The sequence below is a fragment of the Scyliorhinus torazame genome, chromosome 4, assembly GCF_047496885.1.
Source record: "Scyliorhinus torazame isolate Kashiwa2021f chromosome 4, sScyTor2.1, whole genome shotgun sequence".
NCBI classification, from domain to species: domain Eukaryota; kingdom Metazoa; phylum Chordata; class Chondrichthyes; order Carcharhiniformes; family Scyliorhinidae; genus Scyliorhinus; species Scyliorhinus torazame.
Window position 1 is genome coordinate 149,126,201 of NC_092710.1, and position 17,274 is coordinate 149,143,474.

A 17,274-nucleotide genomic window follows, 5' to 3' on the forward strand; every position below is an offset into this window, starting at 1 on the left:
TTGTTCCTAAACTTTCAAATTCTAGCTTGAGTATAGATGTTTTAAATTCCATACTGTTTAAATATTCATTAATTCAAATTCTTGTTGTTCGTCGGAATTCAATGCGGGCACCACATTGCTTGTTCATTGAAAATCACATGCAAATGAGTAATTAACAATGGACAAGAAAAATAACATCTTCACAAAAAACTGCCTCTGATTAGATATATCTTTCAGATATTTCAGAGTGTTTAAAATAATCGATGAGGCAATGAAGCCAGAAAAATCACATAAATTGAACCGATGTCCATCAAAATTTTCCAAGATTCCTTTAGGTGTGATTCTCCGACCGCATTGCGCTTTAGCGAGAGCACAACGCGTCTGGAGAATATGGGAGAGACCTGCAATGAGCAGCTCGACAAGCTCCGCGCCTTGCGAGATTCTCTTAAGATGCAACAATGGCACCGAGGAGACCGGCCCCAAGATTCGGGGATGCTGACCTGAGGAGGCTACTGGATGCCGGTGGAGGCCAGGAGGGATGTCCTGTTCCCCCGAGAGTCCCAGGGGGTGTGCCACAAGGCAGCCAGTGCTGCCTGGGAGGAGGTGGCGGCAGCTGTCAGCTCGGGCAGTCTGACCAGGAGCACTGGCCTCCAGTGTCGGAAGAAGGTCAATGACCTACACCGGGCAGCACGAGTGAGCTGACACCATTGGGGGAGTGGGGACCTGTATTGAACAATAAAGACCCTTGTGCACAATCAGTAGGAAGCCTCTGTCACTCTCTTCCACAATGCATCACCGCATGCAGGAGATGGGTGTGAGCGAGCACTCAGCAGACAGGCAGGCTGTGGCCTAGATTGAGGAGCACCAGCGCCCAGCTCTCTGCGGGTTATCATCACCCCCCTGCCCTCGACAGTGACCCACGGTCAGTGCCGACACAGTCCCAGCACCCTGAAGTGATGTGACACATACCCTGGGAGGGTGGGAAATGGGGGTGGGTGGGTAAGAAAGCAACGATGGTCCAGGCCATGTCCTTGGTGAATCGGGTCAGTATGAGGGCCTCCGTGGCCCTCTGAGCTTGCCAGACCCTCACTGCCGCCTGTCCTGCAGCCTCCGGCTGGGCCTCAGGTTCTTCCCCGTGTCACACACGTGCATTATCTTCATCTGGTGGTGGCAGACGAGTTGAATGTTGAGGGAGTGGAACCCCTTTCTGTTGATATAGGGCACCCCCAGATGGCCCGGTGACCGCAGGGCAATATGTGTGGCTTCTATGATCCCCTGGACCTGGGGCATTCCGGCGATGGCAGAGAATCACCAGACATCCCGGGCATCCTCCTGGGCTTGGTCCATGTCTAACACGGTGTAGTCTTCTGCCCGGGCATACAGGGCATTCGTTACCTGCCGGATGCACCTGTGGGCTGTGGCCTGTGAGATCCACACAGGTCCCCGCCCGAGCCCGAGGCATAAATGTTCAGGGCTGCGATGACCTTGACAGCCACCGGGAGCGGGTATCGTCTTCCGCCACGTGCCGCCAAGTCTGTGAGGACATGGCACAGGTGTCACACCATCTCCTTGTTGTGGCGGAGCCTCCTGCACCACGCGCTGTCCATCATTTGTTCAAAGGACCAGCAGCACCTGTACACCCTGGGCCGTCGCGGGACTCCATCTCTGGGTCCCTCCCTGGCCTGATGGGCGGCTGGGTCCTCAGGGTGTGGGGCGGGGTCCGGCACATGAGCTGCCGCCTCGAGCATCTGTAGACGCTGCTGCCGCCGGTTTCTCCTGCATAGGCCGCATCGCGTAACACCAGCACCACTAGGGCAACCTCTGTGTCCAACATCCCTGCCATAGTGTTCAAAATCGGTAAAGAAGTGGGAGAGGGTGTTAGACCGACAAACAGTGGTGGCTTCCACCCCGGGACCCTCCATTCCCCCCACTGATCCCCCAAGCCCCCCCCCTACCCAGAATGCCCTGCCCACGCCCACCCAGCAACAGTGGGCATCCCTCTCTGGACTCTAGACCCTGTACCCCAGACACCCGCATATGTCAACCGGATTGGGCGCTGGTCCCCTCCCCTTGACACTCACCCACCCTCCGGCTCTGGACATGTCCCCTGGAGCTGTGTCCAATCCCTGCGTGTTTAGATGTTGGATGTTGCTTGTGTGGTGTTGCCCCTCCGCAGTATTAAAATACAGCGTCCAGGCATCAAAGTGTGGTTGGGATGCTAGGCAATGACTCCCACATGCTACATGGCCCGCTCACCCATGGGAATCAACTTGGCATCTGTGAAGTGCTCACTTAACCACGGTTGCCAATTCCCTATTAGCAATAGCCTTCAATCGCACATCCAGAGGCCTCGGCAGTCGATGGGGGTTATGGGTGATCGGTGGGTCAGACGGGTAGGAACAAGGGTTGCCCCAGGAACGGGTACACACGATCCAGGGATTGGCATGGTGGTGCAGCGAGTGGTTGCCCCATGTTTGCCCCCCCACCCCACGCCCTCCCACCTTCCATGGCCGCCCACCACTGCAGAGGGTCCCCCATCCCCTGCCGAGCATTTGATAATGAGTAGCTCTCGATAATTCAATGGAAATGGGGCTTAAGGGTGATAATTGGATTCTCGCCACTCTCTGGCGAGATCCCGATTTCATCTATGGAAGCGGACCGGTTGCATCACGAGTTGTTTGGCGCCTGGTGTGGATCTTGTTTTCGGCCTCTCCACCTTGCAGATGGTACACACGGCTGTCACTGTTCATCGGTGGTGGAGGGTTTGAATGTTTGTGGAAGGGAGAGAAATCAAGCGGACTGCTCTGTTCTGGATGGTGTCAAGTTTCTTGAGTGTTGTTGGAGCTGCACTCATCTAGGCAAGTGGAGAGTGTTCCGTTACACTCCTGACTTGTGCCTTGTAGATGGTGGGTAGGCTTTGGAGGATCAGGAGATGCGTTACTCGCTATAGGATTCCTAGCCTTGAACCTGTCCTGGTAGCCACAGTATTAATGTGGCTAGTCCAGTTCAGTTTCTGATCAATGGTAACCTCAAGACGTTGATTGTGGGGTTTTCAGCAATGGTAATGCCATTGAATGTCAAGGGGTGGTGATTAGATCCTCTCTTATATGGGATGATCATTGCCTGGCACTTGTGTGGCATGAATGTAACTTGCCAATTGTCAGCCCAAGCCTGGATATTGTCCAGGTCTTGCTGCATTTGGACATGTACTGCTTCAGCAGTTCAAATCTGCTTCATGGACTTGCGCAAGTGTAATAGGCAACAAGCCCCAGGACAATAAGTCATTAAACATGTCTAAAATTAGAGGGACTAACTGTTCTGCAAGCTTCTTTTAAAATTCAATGGGGAAAACATCAGGGCAGAAACTTTACCTGCCTGCATCAACCTGATATAATTGTTCTCACTGGAACGAAGGAGGTTGAGGGGCGACCTGATAGAGGTATACAAAATTATGAGGGGCATAGACAGAGTGGATAGTCAGAGGCTTTTCCCCAGGGTAGAGGGGTCAATTACTAGGGGGCATAGGTTTAAGGTGAGAGGGGCAAAGTTTAGAGTAGATGTACGAGGCAAGTTTTTTACGCAGAGGGTAGTGGGTGCCTGGAACTCACTACCGGAGGAGGTAGTGGAGGCAGGGACGATAGGGACATTTAAGGGGCATCTTGACAAATATATGAATAGGATGGGAATAGAAGGATACGGACCCAGGAAGTGTAGAAGATTGTAGTTTAGTCGGGCAGTATGGTCGGCACGGGCTTGGAGGGCCGAAGGGCCTGTTCCTGTGCTGTACATTTCTTTGTTCTTTGTTCTTTGTTCTTTGTTAATTCCTAATGTCCTCTGGGTCCAACACGGATTCCACATCTTCACACCTCTCTATCTCCACCACTGGGATGGATAGCTCATCCAAAACATCTGTCATGACCGAACTCCCCGCTGGGGACACCGATAAAATGTTTCAAAAGCTGCATTGACCTGAGATGGGGCAGAAACAAGGCTGCCACTCGAATCCTGTATCTGCACGATCTCCCAGGAAGCCGCCTGAAGCCCCAGCTGGTGAACCAAAAAGCGACTGGCCCTCTCTCCGTGTTCAGTCTTGTTTCCCCCTGGTTCTTCTGGGCATTTCTCACAAGTGGATTTTTAAACAAAAATAACCTCTGAAACTAGATGAAAAAGGCTGAAAGAACAGTACCCTATTGGGAGCTCCTGCGTGCACACCTTCCCCCTGCATAACGCCACAGGAAGGCTCTCGCAGTGTCTTAGTCATTCACATACTCTGGCAAATGTTAATATAAGATCCTAGTTTAGAGATGTACTCGGTAATGTGAGCAAGGATCCTGTTGGTATTGGAAAATGTTTGGTGCCATGAAATAATAGTCAGGTATGAAGGAAATTCATTCATGTGTATTCTTCCTGAAGACAGCACATTGTCTATTGATGCTTAACTTTCTGAGCCGTTTGTTTGGCAGTTTTTCTGTCAGTGGTGTTTCACCATTGCCTTCCATTCTCAGGGGCAGAGTGAGGAGGCAGTCCCAAGTCTACCTCAGCTAGAACAGGAATTGAATCTATGCTGCCGATGTTGTTCTGAACCACATGTTGGCCATCTAAGCTAACCAGCCCCCACTATGGCGAATACCAGTATAACCGGGAACTTTCACAATGATGATCTGAAGGCAACTCTTAACAGCTGAAGTAGCCTGGATCTGACTGAGAGCCAGTCATTTCATTCTGTCTCTTCTTCTTTAACAGAAAGATGGTCAATCTGTGGGTACTGCATTTGTTCCAACATCTTGTGAAGAAGGTAAACATTACTAAAAACTTTGTGAAAATTCTGATTATTTATCAGCTGTATCTTATTCCTTAAACTTAATGGAGATAAGTGTATGTATTTGATTTCCGCATGCTTGCCTGGACCACAGGTGAACTGTTTTGGGTTGTTGTCTTTAAGGTAAATTTATTACGAGATGAATTTGTAAATTGTCTTGAAGCGTGGATTGGCCAGCAGGGACAGTGATGGAGTGACTTTAACAATTTGTCTGCAACTCTGGTGCTTTAAAAAATGTAATAGGTTTTATCAACCAGTCGTGGTCAAGGAGAAGCCACAGGTAGGACAAGGAGGCGGATACCAATTCCACCCCAGCTGGAACAAGGATTGAAGCCCATGCTATTGGCATTAATCTTGTTCACACCGGCTGCCCAGCCAACTGAGCGAACCAGCCCCAAAAAGGAATGCCTATAAATGAAAGTCAGCACGGATTTGTAAAAAGCAAATTATGTTTGATTAAGTTTACCAAGTTCTATGATGGAGTAATTGAGAGAGTTAATGTGGGTAGTATGGTTATTATCGTCAAAAACTCTTTGACAAAATATTGCACCTTGTTTGCAAAATTAAAACCCATGAGATTAAAGGAGCAATGACAGGATGGATATAAAATTGGTGAAGGGACAGAAAGCAGCAACTAGTGGTGAATGGTAGCTATTCAGAAAGTATACTATGGTGTTCCCCAAGTTTCAATATTGGGATCACTGCTCCTTTTAATATATTAATTATCTGGACAATACATAGGGTCTAACTTCAAAGTTTGTAAATGACACAATGTTCAGAAGTGCAGTAAACAATGGAGAGAATAGTAACAAACTTCGAGGGTACAGTCTGGTGAAATTTAAAGACATGGTAGATTAGATTTAATACCAAGAGGTGTGAAGTGAAACATTCTTGTTGGAAGAAAGAGAGACAATGTGATCCAATTTGTGCAATCTCCAAGGTGGGGCTGGTGGGGTAGTGGGTGCAAGAACACAGAGACCCTGGGGTGTATGTATATACAAGAAGACAAGAAATAGCAGGAGGAGGCCAAACGGCCTGTCGAGCCTGCTCCGCTACTCAATACAACCATGGCTGATCTTGGCCTTCAACTCCACCTTCCTGCCTGATTCCTTTATCCTTTGGTGAGACCAAAAATGTGGCTATCATAGATTCACGACAGTGCAGAAGGGGGCCATTCAGCCCATTGAGTCTGCACCAAATCTCCGGAAGAGCACCCGATCTAGGCCTATGCCCTCATCATGGGCAGGATTCTCTGATCCTGAGGCTAAGTGTTGACGCCGTCGTAAACGCCGTCGCGTTTCACGATGGCGTCAACATGCCCTCAGGAGCAGCGATTCTGACCCCTACAGGGGGCCAGCATGGCACTGGAGCAACCCACGCCGCTCCAGCTGCCGGTGCCGGCCTCAGATGGGCACCGTGGGTCTGCGAATGCGCAGTGGGACCGGTGCCAATGTGGAGGCCCCCCACAACCAGGCAGCCCCCGGATGCATTCACGCCAAGTTCCGCCGAGTAAGACCACACGTGGAGCAGCCCCTGACCGGCGCCGCGTCGACCCCACCAGTGCCAATGGCACCGATTCTCCGCTCTCCAGAGAATCGGCGGACCGGCGTCGGGGAGGCGTCGCATGATTCGCGCCCGTCCCGGTGATTCTCCAGTCCGGCCTGGGCTGAGAGAATCCCGCCTCCTATCTCCGTAACCCCAACTAATATTTTGGACACTACGGGGCAATTTAGTATGGCCAACCACCTAACCGGCATATCTTTGGACATGAAGGTGCAATTTATCATGGCCAATCCATCTAACCTTCACATCTTTGGACTGTGGGAGGAAACCAGAGCACCCGGAGGAAACCCACGCACACACAGGGAGAATGTGTATAGTCCACACATACAGTGACACAAGGCTGGAATTAAACCGGGTCCTGGCGCTGTGAGGCAGCAGTGCTAATCACCGTGCCATTGTGCTGCCCTCATCCAGCCATTAGTATAGTCAGCCATGGATCATCCACAACCCTCTGGGGCAGAGATTCCCAAGACTCACAACTCTTTGAGTGAAGAAATTTCTCTTCATCTCAGTCCTGAATGATCGACCCTTTACCCTGAGACTGTACCCCTGTGGCATAAATCTTTGAAGTTGACATGACTGTTGGAAATGCATAAGGGAAAAGCAGGGAAGCTATGCTAAACTGTTCTAAAATCCAGGTTAGGCCTCAGCTGAAGTGTTGTGTTCAGCTCGAGGCACCACACTTTAGTAAGGATGCTAAGGCCTTGGAGAAGATGCAGAAGAACTTTACTGAAATGGTACCAGCGATGAGGCATTTTCATGGATGAACTGGAGCAACTGGAGTTGTTGTTCTTCGAGCAGAGAAGGATAAGGGGAGATTTCACAGAGATGTTCAAAACCATGAATGTTTTTGATAGAGTGAATAAGGAGGAACTTTTTCCAATGGCAAACGCAATCACAGGACGCAGATTTAAGATGATCAGTCAGTCGCATGCTAAACAAACCAGAGGCACCATGAGAAAGCACTGGTCCTGATCTTCCGGTCTCTGCTACCCCTAAACATACATGCAGGACTCATCAGAAGTCACAACGTAAGCACATCCCCAGTAGTATATGGGAAGTTTAAACTTCCAATTGATGGTTTTACACTGCCCAGATTACCCCATGATTGGCCAGAACCACATAGACTTCAGTTGCTCTCCTTATTTTCACCCTGGATTTTGCATGGATTTACTTAACTTAATAGTGATAAAACCAACAAAACTCTGAGTAAATTAACTAGAGTGTTAAAGCTCACAGCAATGTTTATCCTTCCCACATAGTACTCACTCCCACTCCCCAACTACCCACCACCCCCAACTCATCACCCGACACCCCCACGCCCTGACAACCCTCCTGAGCACCCGACCCCCCCAACTCCCCAATCCCCAACTACTATTGCCTGAGCACCCAACCCCCCAACCCTGACTACCTCCTAAGCACCGACACCCCCAACCCCAGACTAACCCCTTGAGCTCTTGACACCCTAAGCATCTGACCGCCCCCCCCCCCCCTACCTGCCCATAAATGTCAGGACCATTGTAATGATTTAAAGTTATTCATGCCTTTGCTTCCATAACCTTTTAGAGTTGAGGACAATCAATGTTTTGGATTAATGAGGTGTTTGCGATAACCCATTTTGCTTTACTTTTCCAACAGCTTTTAAAAGTTTTGTGTGGTTTGCACTGTGGTAGTTAAATTTGCTGTAACGCTCTTTGGGTTGTGAAAGGTGAAATATAAATCAGTGACAGTATTAAAATAGTAAAATTAACATCTATGATTGACCACTGCAGCTCGCTTTGAATAGAGGCAGTTTTGATGCCTACCATTTTCTGTTCGTTTATTAGGGCCCAAGTCCTCGCAAAGGTTACAGAATTACAACAACAACTGTAGAAATGAAGAAGAGAGATATACCATCTCCCCATTTAGAGCGATTCAGACCAAAGTAAAGCGTAAGCACTTTGCAACTTGGATGACTTCTGACTCAAGGACAAACCCCAAAACGTTGTTTTATTCTCACTTTAGTGAAAAACCAGTCAATAAGTCAGTGACCAGCTTTTCCAAAGCATCCAGTAAGTGCGTTGAGAGAAACTCTCCCAATTCATTAGGTGTATGGATTTGCGACACTTGTTCAATCAACAATGCAGCTCCTGCAGTGAGATGTAGAGGCTGTGAAGTACTGAAATGTGGAATAGCACTACAAAGACAATGGACTCCTGCAGCTGATGAGAGTAAAGGGACCCAAACAAATGGTAAATATTAATACAAAAAAATAGTTCTACAAGTTCAAATAGTTTTCTCAATATGGTGGAGTTAATAGAGATGCCCGCTTTAATGTTGCTAAGTACTCAGCCTTATAAACCATGTTTAAATTGGACCAGGCTGTGCCCATTTTTATGAATTATGCATGAGACTAAATAAAGTTCAAAAATGAGGTCCAAGATACAGGTGCACACTTGTGATGGGAATGTGCAGACAGGACCTTGTTGGAGGTTTGCATGCTGTGCCTAACCAGTAAGAGCATGCAAAAATGTTAAAGTGATGGCATGAAATTTGAAATCACCACTTGCGTTTTTGAAATTTAGTCAACAACCTATCTTATTCTTGGGCAGATGAACACAGTATTAAAAAGAGTGCATCCATCACTACCGCACCATGAGGTACATTGAGGTTTTTGTTGGAATATGTCTTCTGGTTGCTGATACAATCAGCATTTTTGGAGATTTCTTACTCGGTCAAATGCAACCTTGCGGGTTAATTTTACAGTGTGGGGGTTACGAATTACTTCCAAACTGATTGGCTTTAAAAAGGTCTGAACCTGCAGTGATATTATGTTGTGGGTAGCTTTACGCCCTAACAAGCAGAGAGTGGGAGTTCTGCTGTTCAGTGGTAAGAAGCCTGGCCCTTGAGAATTTCTGGACAATTTGATTGGTCAACAGCTCATGCAGTCCTAATGACACCAGAAGAGATTAGTAGATACTGGGCACTGCCGGGACTTCAAGGAGGTCCGTGAAGAAGATCGATGGCAACCAGACCCAGGTAAATCCCAGTTTCTTTTGAGTGAGGGAGGTATTGGGCATCACGGGGCACAAAGTGGGGGGGTTGTGGCGTGGGGGAGCAGTATGATCTTAGTGGGAGCTACACCATGTGTACAGGGAACCCCACAAAGGATGTACCTTTCCTCTTCCCTCCTGCCCATTCACCAGCCTTCGTGAGAAGAATGGCCTTTCTCCTCTTGCCCGCTTTCCACTGACGAGTGTCTCATTGCAGTGGAGGTGCATCAAGGTCCTTCCATGGCCATTAATTGTTTTATGGAGGCTGTGTTGTGGCTGGCTGAGAAGGAGGTGGGCTAGCAATGGACCTACTTTGCATCCAATCATTCATCTTCACTGGAAAGAAGCCAGTTGACGTGGTGGGGTTTGTAAAATCCAGCATCAAGGGCAGTTACTTTCACTTCACTTCTGGAATATGGTGTTTTGCCCAAGTTTGTACCAATGCTGTCGTGATGCCTAAAGCTGACAGAACCCAAACTAGAATAAAAACAGAAAATGCTGGGGAAATTCAACAGGTCTGGGAGCATCATTTTTGCTGAGTATGTTTGGCTTGATAGGACTGTTGATGACACCTTCCATTACTTTGCTGATGTTGGAGAGTAAAATAATGGGGTGATAACTGGGCAGATTGGGTTTGTCTCACTTTTTGTGGGCAGGACATTCCGTTCTGTCAGGTAGAGAAGTTTGCAGAGCAGTGCTGTAGGTCACAAATGCTCTATACACCCAGAGAAACAGTTTAATCTAATTTCTTCTTGTCATGGAGTGAGCACAAGGACTGGTTTCCCCGGGTGCATGGTGCTATTGACTTGATCCTTGCACATCATGTTATCCTGGTCATTTTCATGTACCAAAAGTAATTCTGTTCCCTGTGCAGCTGGTGTGTGACCATGGGGAGCATATCATAAGGTTGTTATCATAGCAGCAGTCATCAGTGGCGTGCAAGGTACAAGAGGGACGGTTAGCTTTGTTGGCTGGGCACTGGTTTGTGATGCAGAGTGATGCCAACAGTGTGCGTTCATTTCCCGTACCTGCTGAGGTTGTCCATGAAAGCCCTGCCTTCTCAACCTTGCCCCTCACCTGAGGTGTGGTAACCCTCAGGTTAAACCATCACCAGTCTGCTCTCTCTCAAAGGGGGGAGCAGCCTTTGGGACTGTGGTGACATTATTCTTACATTTACATTTGCAAGATAATTGCATGCTGCAGCCCCTTGGCCCAATTGTTAAGGTTATACCATTTAATGCTTGTTATGGCTATGTTTGGACTATTGTATGCAACTCTGCTTGCTGTTCTATGACAAGGCAACTCAGAAAAGAGCAATCAAATGGAGCCAGGTTAAAATATATGAACCATGAGAAGCAGGAAGAATTTGGTATTGTTAGAGGAAAGAGGTCCCTTCTGAGGTATTCAAGATCCTTAAGGACGCAGGTAATTTGAACTCGAGCAAGATGGTCACGGTTTCCATAACCCCTGGAACTGTGAACTTGGGGCCTCAAACCTAGAAGAAGAAAGGTGCACAAACAATTTAGACTTAACTATTTTACATAGTGGGCAAATTGAAGCTTAAAATTGATTTTGATTGTATTTATTGTGCTGGTCAATAAAATATAGATGGTGCTTTTTATGTTTGGATCAATATTTAGTAGTTGTGGTTAAATCAGCATTCTTCCACATTCCCTCAGGAACACCAAACAATAGGAAAACATGGGAAATTATTTGATGTATTGGAATTGAGCACTTATATTAAATTGACAATTTATTTTAAGGGGACACCAAATAAATATCTAATGTTATGGGCCAGGGTTTAGAGAACCCCAAAGTGTATCATGGAGTTCACCTGACTCACAACTTTTAATAGATTGTAGTATGGGGAGCACACGGCCCACTCTAGGGCAGCACAGTAGCATTGTGGATAGCACAACTGCTTCACAGCTCCAGGGACCCAGGTTCGATTCCCAGCTTGGGTCACTGTCTGTGCGGAGTCTGCACGTTCTCCCCGTGTGTGCGTGGGTTTTCTCCGGGTGCTCCGGTTTCCTCCCACAGTCCAAAGATGTGCGGGTTAGGTGGATTGGTCATGCTAAATTACTCTTAGTGTCCAAAATTGCCCTTAGTGTTGGGTGGGGTTATTGGGTTATGGGGATCGGGTGGAGGTGTGGACCTTGGGTAGGGTGCTCTTTCCAAGAGCCGGTGCAGACTTGATGGGCTGAATGGCCTCCTTCTGCACTGTAAATTCTATGTTCTACGGGTGTGGTACAGCAGAAATGGAAAAGTATTTTTTTAAAGCAAAAGAATGATTATTCTATGAACTCAAGTTAACCTTTTTAAAACATACAGTGAATATCTTAGCAACCATTAATTCAAATACAACCCCCAAAGAATACAACACTAAGTAATCCTTTAACTTTCCTTTAAACATCCATAAGACTTAAAGCAAAACCTTTAAAGAAGCACATCAGGTTAAAGTCACTACTGAGAGCAGTTATTTGTTTTAAATCACCAAAGTATCGATTTACAGTTTTTAGATTACAGAGAGAGAGACTCATGCACCTTCTGGCTGTGACTGCAGCTATCCAGGTCTGAAAACAAAGCTAAAACACACCCTGCAGCAAACAGCCTAAAACAAAAGTAAAAAGCTGACAGACAGCCCAGCTCCACCCACACTCTGACATCACTGATAAACACCCATTTCTTTTTCTTTTTTTAAATAATTTTTATTCAAATGTTCACAATATATCAGCAACAAAATACAGAAAGAAAAGACAACCCCCCCTCCCCCCCATATACATAAATAATAAAAAACTAACAGCCTTTATCCACACAAAGGCAAAAATACATGCCCATTCAAGAAAAAACGAAAAACGAACCAACCCCCCCCCCCCCCCCCGGTTGCTGCCGCTGACCATTTTCTAACGTTCTGCCAGGAAGTCCAAGAACGGTTGCCACCGCCTGAAGAACCCTTGTACCGATCCCCTTAAGGCGAATTTCACCCTCTCCAATTTAATAAATCCCGCCATATCGCTGATCCAGGATTCCACGCTTGGGGGCCTCGCATCCTTCCACTGAAGAAGAATCCTTCACCGGGCTACCAGGGACGCAAAGGCCAGAATACCGGCCTCTTTCGCCTCCTGCACTCCCGGCTCCTCTGGCACCCCAAATATTGCGAGCCACCAGCCCGGCTTGACCCTGGAACCTACCACCTCCGACACCGTCCTCGCTGCATCCTTCCAAAAGTCCTCCACGCTGGGCAGGCCCAGAACATGTGGGTGTGATTTTCTGGGCTCCCTGATCACCGAACACACCTGTCCTCGCACCCAAAGAACCGGCTTATCCTTGCCCTGGTCATGTGAGCCCTATGCAGCACCTTAAATTGTATGAGGCTAAGCCTCGCGCAAGAGGAGGAAGAGTTCACCCTCCCTAGGGCATCCGCCCACATCCCCTCGTCAATCTCCTCACCCAACTCCTCCTCCCACTTACCCTTTAGCTCCTCCACCGAGTCCTCCTCCTCCTCCTGCATCACCTGATACGTTGCCGAGATCCTTCCCTCTCCAACCCACACCCCCGACAGCACCCTGTCCTGGACCCTGCTTGGCGGCAGCCGTGGGAACTCCACCACCTGCCGCCGAACAAACGCCCTTACCTGCATATATCTGAAGGTGTTCCCCGGGGGGAGCCCAAACTTCTCCTCCAGCTCACCCAGACTAGCGAACTTCCCGCTCACAAACAGGTCCCCCATCCTTCTAATACCTACCCTGTGCCAGCTCAGAAACCCTCCGTCCATCCTCCCCGGGACAAACCGATGGTTCCCCCGAATCAGGGACCACACCGAGGCCCCCACCTCCCCCTGTGATGTCTCCATTGCCCCCAAATTTTGAGGGTAGGCGCCACCACCGGGCTCGCGGTGTACCTCGTTGGAGGAAGCGGCAGCGGCGCCGTCACCAGCGCCTTCAGGCTCGTGCCCACACAGGACGCAATCTCCAGCCTCTTCCACGCCGCCTCATCCCCCTCCATCACCCACTTACGCACCATCGCCATGTCGGCGGCCCAATAATTCCCACAGAGGTTAGGCAGCGCCACCCCCCCCCCCCCCCCCATCCCTGCACCGCTCCAGGAACACCCTTCTCACCCTCGGGGTCCTCTGCACCCATACAAGCCCCATAACGCGCCTGTTAACCCGCCTGAAGAAGGCCCTAGAGATCAGGATGGGGAGGCACTGGAACAGGAACAAAAACCTTGGGAGCACCGGCATTTTAACTGACTGCACTCTACCCGCCAGGGAGAGTGGCAGCACGTCCCACCTCTTAAACTCCTCCTCCATCTGCTCCACCAACCTCGTGAAGTTAAGCTTATGCAAGGCCCCCCAGCTCCTTGCCACCTGGACCCCCAGGTACCTGAAACTCCTCTCCGCCCTTTTTAGTGGAGCTCACCAATCTCCCTCTCCTGGTCCCCCGGGTGCACTACGAACAACTCACTCTTCCCCATATTAAGCTTGTACCCGGATAAATCTCCAAACTCCCTAAGGATCCTCATCACCTTCGGCATTCCCCCCCCGGGGTCCGCCACATATAGCAGCAAATCATCCGCATAGAGCGACACCCGTTGCTCCTCCCCACCCCGCACCAGCCCCCTCCAGTTCCTCGACTCCCTCAACGCTATGGCCAGGGGTTCAATCGCCAGTGCAAAGAGCAGGGGGGACAGGGGACACCCCTGCCTCGTCCCCCGGTGTAGCCGGAAATACTCTGACCTCCTTCTGTTCGTGGCCACACTCGCCACTGGAGCCTCATACAGCAGCCTCACCCACCTGACGAACCCCTCCCCGAACCCGAACCTTTTCAACACCTCCCACAGGTACCCCCACTCCACCCTATCAAAGGCCTTCTCCGCATCCATCGCCAGCACTATCTCTGCCTCCCCTTCCATCACTGGCATCATTATAACATTCAAGAGCCTCCGTACATTGGTGTTCAACTTCCTCCCCTTCACAAACCCCGTCTGATCCTTGTGTATGACCTGTGGCACACAGTCCTCTATCCTCATGGCCAAGATCTTTGCCAGCAACTTTGCGTCTACATTTAAGAGTGAGATCGGCCTGGATGACCCACACTGTAGGGGATCCTTGTCCCGCTTCAGGATCACGGAAATCAGCACTCCAGACATCGTCAGGGGCAGAGCCCCCCCTTCCCTTGCCTCGTTAAAGGTCCTTACCAACAGCGGGCCCAGCAGGTCCGCATATTTCTTGCAGAATTCAACCGGGAACCCATCCGGCCCCAGTGCCTTCCCCGCCTGCATGTACCCTATCCCTTTGACCAACTCCTTCAACCCAACCGGCGCCCCCAACTCCGCCACCTGCCCCTCCTCCACCCTCGGAAACCTCAGCTGATCCAGGAAACGACCCATCCGTCCCTCTTCCAGTGGGGGCTCAGACCGGTACAGTTCCTCGTAGAAGTCCCTGAAGACACCATTGATACCCACCGCACTTCGCACCGTGTTCCCTCCTCCATCCCTAACTCCCCCAATCTCCCTAGCTGCCTCTCGCTTCCAAAGCTGGTGCGCCAGCAGATGGCTCACCTTTTCTCCGTATTCATATACCGCCCCCTGCGCCTTCCTCCACTGCGCCTCCGCCTTCCTGGTGGTCAACAAATCGAACTCTGCCTGGAGGCTACTCTGCTCCCTAAGCAATCCCTCCTCTGGGGCCTCCGCGTACCTCCTATCCACCCTCACCATCTCCTCCACCAACCTCTCCCTCTCTCTCCTCTCCCCCCTCTCCTTGTCTGCCCTAATGGAGATCAGCTCTCCTCTGACCACCGCCTTCAGCGCCTCCCAGACCACCCCTACTTGCACCTCCCCATTGTCATTAGCCTCCAGGTACCTCTCTATACACTTCTGGATCCGCCAGCTCACCTCCTCGTCCGCCAGCAACCCCATCTCTAAGCGCCACAACGGGCGCTGGTCCCTCTCCTCCCTCAACTCGAGGTCCACCCAGTGTGGAGCATGATCAAAAATGGCTATCGCCGAGTACTCTGTATCCTCCACCCTCGGAATCAGCGCCTTGCTCATGACAAAAAAGTCAATCCGGGAGTAGGCCTTGTGAACATGGGAGAAGAATGAGAATTCCCTAGCTCCCGGCCTTGCAAACCTCCATGGATCCACCCCTCCCTTCTGGTCCATGAACCCCCTCAGCACCTTGGCCGCCGCCGGCCTCCTGCCCGTCCTAGACCTGGAGCGATCCAGTGCCGGGTCCAACACCGTGTTAAAGTCTCCCCTCATTATCAGGCCCCCTGTCTCCAGGTCCGGAATCCAGCCCAGCATACGCCGCATGAACCCCGCATCGTCCCAATTCGGGGCATATACATTGACCGACACCACCCGCTTCCCCTGCAGCTTGCCACTTACCATCACATACCAACCGCCATTGTCTGCCACAATGCTCGACGCCTCGAACGACACTCTCTTCCCCACCAAGATCGCCACCCCCCGATTTTTTGCATCCAAACCCGAATGAAACACCTGCCCTACCCACCCCTTTCCCAACCTTACCTGATCCGCCACCCTCAGGTGCGTCTCCTGAAGCATGGCCACATCCGCCTTCAGCCCCTTCAGGTGCGCGAACACCCGGGCCCGCTTGACCGGCTCATTCAGTCCCCTTACATTCCAGGTTACCAGTCGGATCAGGGGGCTACTCACCCCTCTCCCCCGCCAACTAGCCATATCCCTTCCTAGGCCAGTCACGTGCCCACGCCCCCCGCACAGCCCATTCCCCACAGCGGCAGCCCCCCGCCCCGACCTCCTCTACGAACTCCAGCTCTCCCTTGGTCATTCCAGCAGCAACCCGGCCCCCCCCCCCCTGCCCCAGCTGGGTCCCCCCCTAGCTGCATTGCTCCCCCCATTGCACTCCCGTAAGTCAGCTGGCTCCTGCTGACCCCGGCCACTCCCGCCGCTCCATCGACCCCCCCCCCTCCAGTGTGGAACTTCCCCTCCCCCCCCCTGTCCACCAGCGGGTTCTCATTCATTCCACTCCCAGCGCGGGAGAAAAAGCCCGCGCTTCCCAGCTCCGGCCCCGCCCCTTCAGCCCTAAACACGGGGAAAAAAGCCCGCGCTTTCCACTCGCTTTGCCCCGCCTCCCCTGGCACAGCACCCGGTCCCACTACCCCTAACTCAGGCCTCTCCCCCCCCCCCCGCGGAGCCCCATCTCCCCTACCGACCATCAACCCCTCCAAGCAGTTTACCTACCCGCCCCCCCCCAACGAGCCCGCCCAGCAGACCTAATTAAAACAATGCCCAATCAACCCCAAAAAACAAAGAACCCCCCCCTCAAAACACAACCCAACAATCCCCAACCATCCCTCCATCGTGACCCCTCATCCCCAACCCTTAGTCTGAGTCCAGTTTTTCGGCCTGAACAAAGGCCCACACCTCCTCCGGGGACTCAAAATAGTAGTGTCGATCCTTATAGGTGACCCACAGATGCGCCGGCTGCAGCATACCGAACTTCACCCCCTTCCTGTGCAGCACTGCCTTCGCCCGGTTGTAGCCGGCCCTCTTCTTCTCCACCTCCGCACTCCAATCCTGGTAGATCCGGACCTCCGCGTTCTCCCACCTGCTGCTCCGCTCCTTCTTGGCCCACCTTAACACACACTCTCGATCAGCAAACCAGTGGAACCGCATCAGCAACGCCCGCGGCGGCTCGCTGTGCTTGGGCCTCCTCGCCAGCACTTGGTGGGCCCCCTCCAGCTCCAAGGGCCCCTGAAAGGCCCCCGCTCCCATCAGTGAATTCAGCATGGTGACCACGTAGGCCCCCACGTCCGGTCCCTCCGGGAGACCAAGGATCCGCAGGTTTTTCCGCCTCGACCGGTTCTCCATCTCCTCGAACCTCGCCTGCCATTTCTT

General features: G+C 51.0%; 1 protein-coding gene across 4 annotated transcripts in view; it reads left to right on the top strand.

Annotated features, from left to right (window-relative positions):
- LOC140410525 (uncharacterized) overlaps positions 1 to 17,274 on the top strand; it is a 66,158-nt gene that overhangs the window by 14,310 nt on the left and 34,574 nt on the right. For all 4 annotated transcript variants that reach the window (XM_072498736.1, XM_072498739.1, XM_072498738.1 and 1 more), the window contains 2 exons: positions 4,723 to 4,774; positions 8,188 to 8,592. In XM_072498736.1, coding sequence (XP_072354837.1) covers positions 4,723 to 4,774; positions 8,188 to 8,592 — 457 coding nt within the window. The remainder of the gene's footprint in view (positions 1 to 4,722; positions 4,775 to 8,187; positions 8,593 to 17,274) is intronic.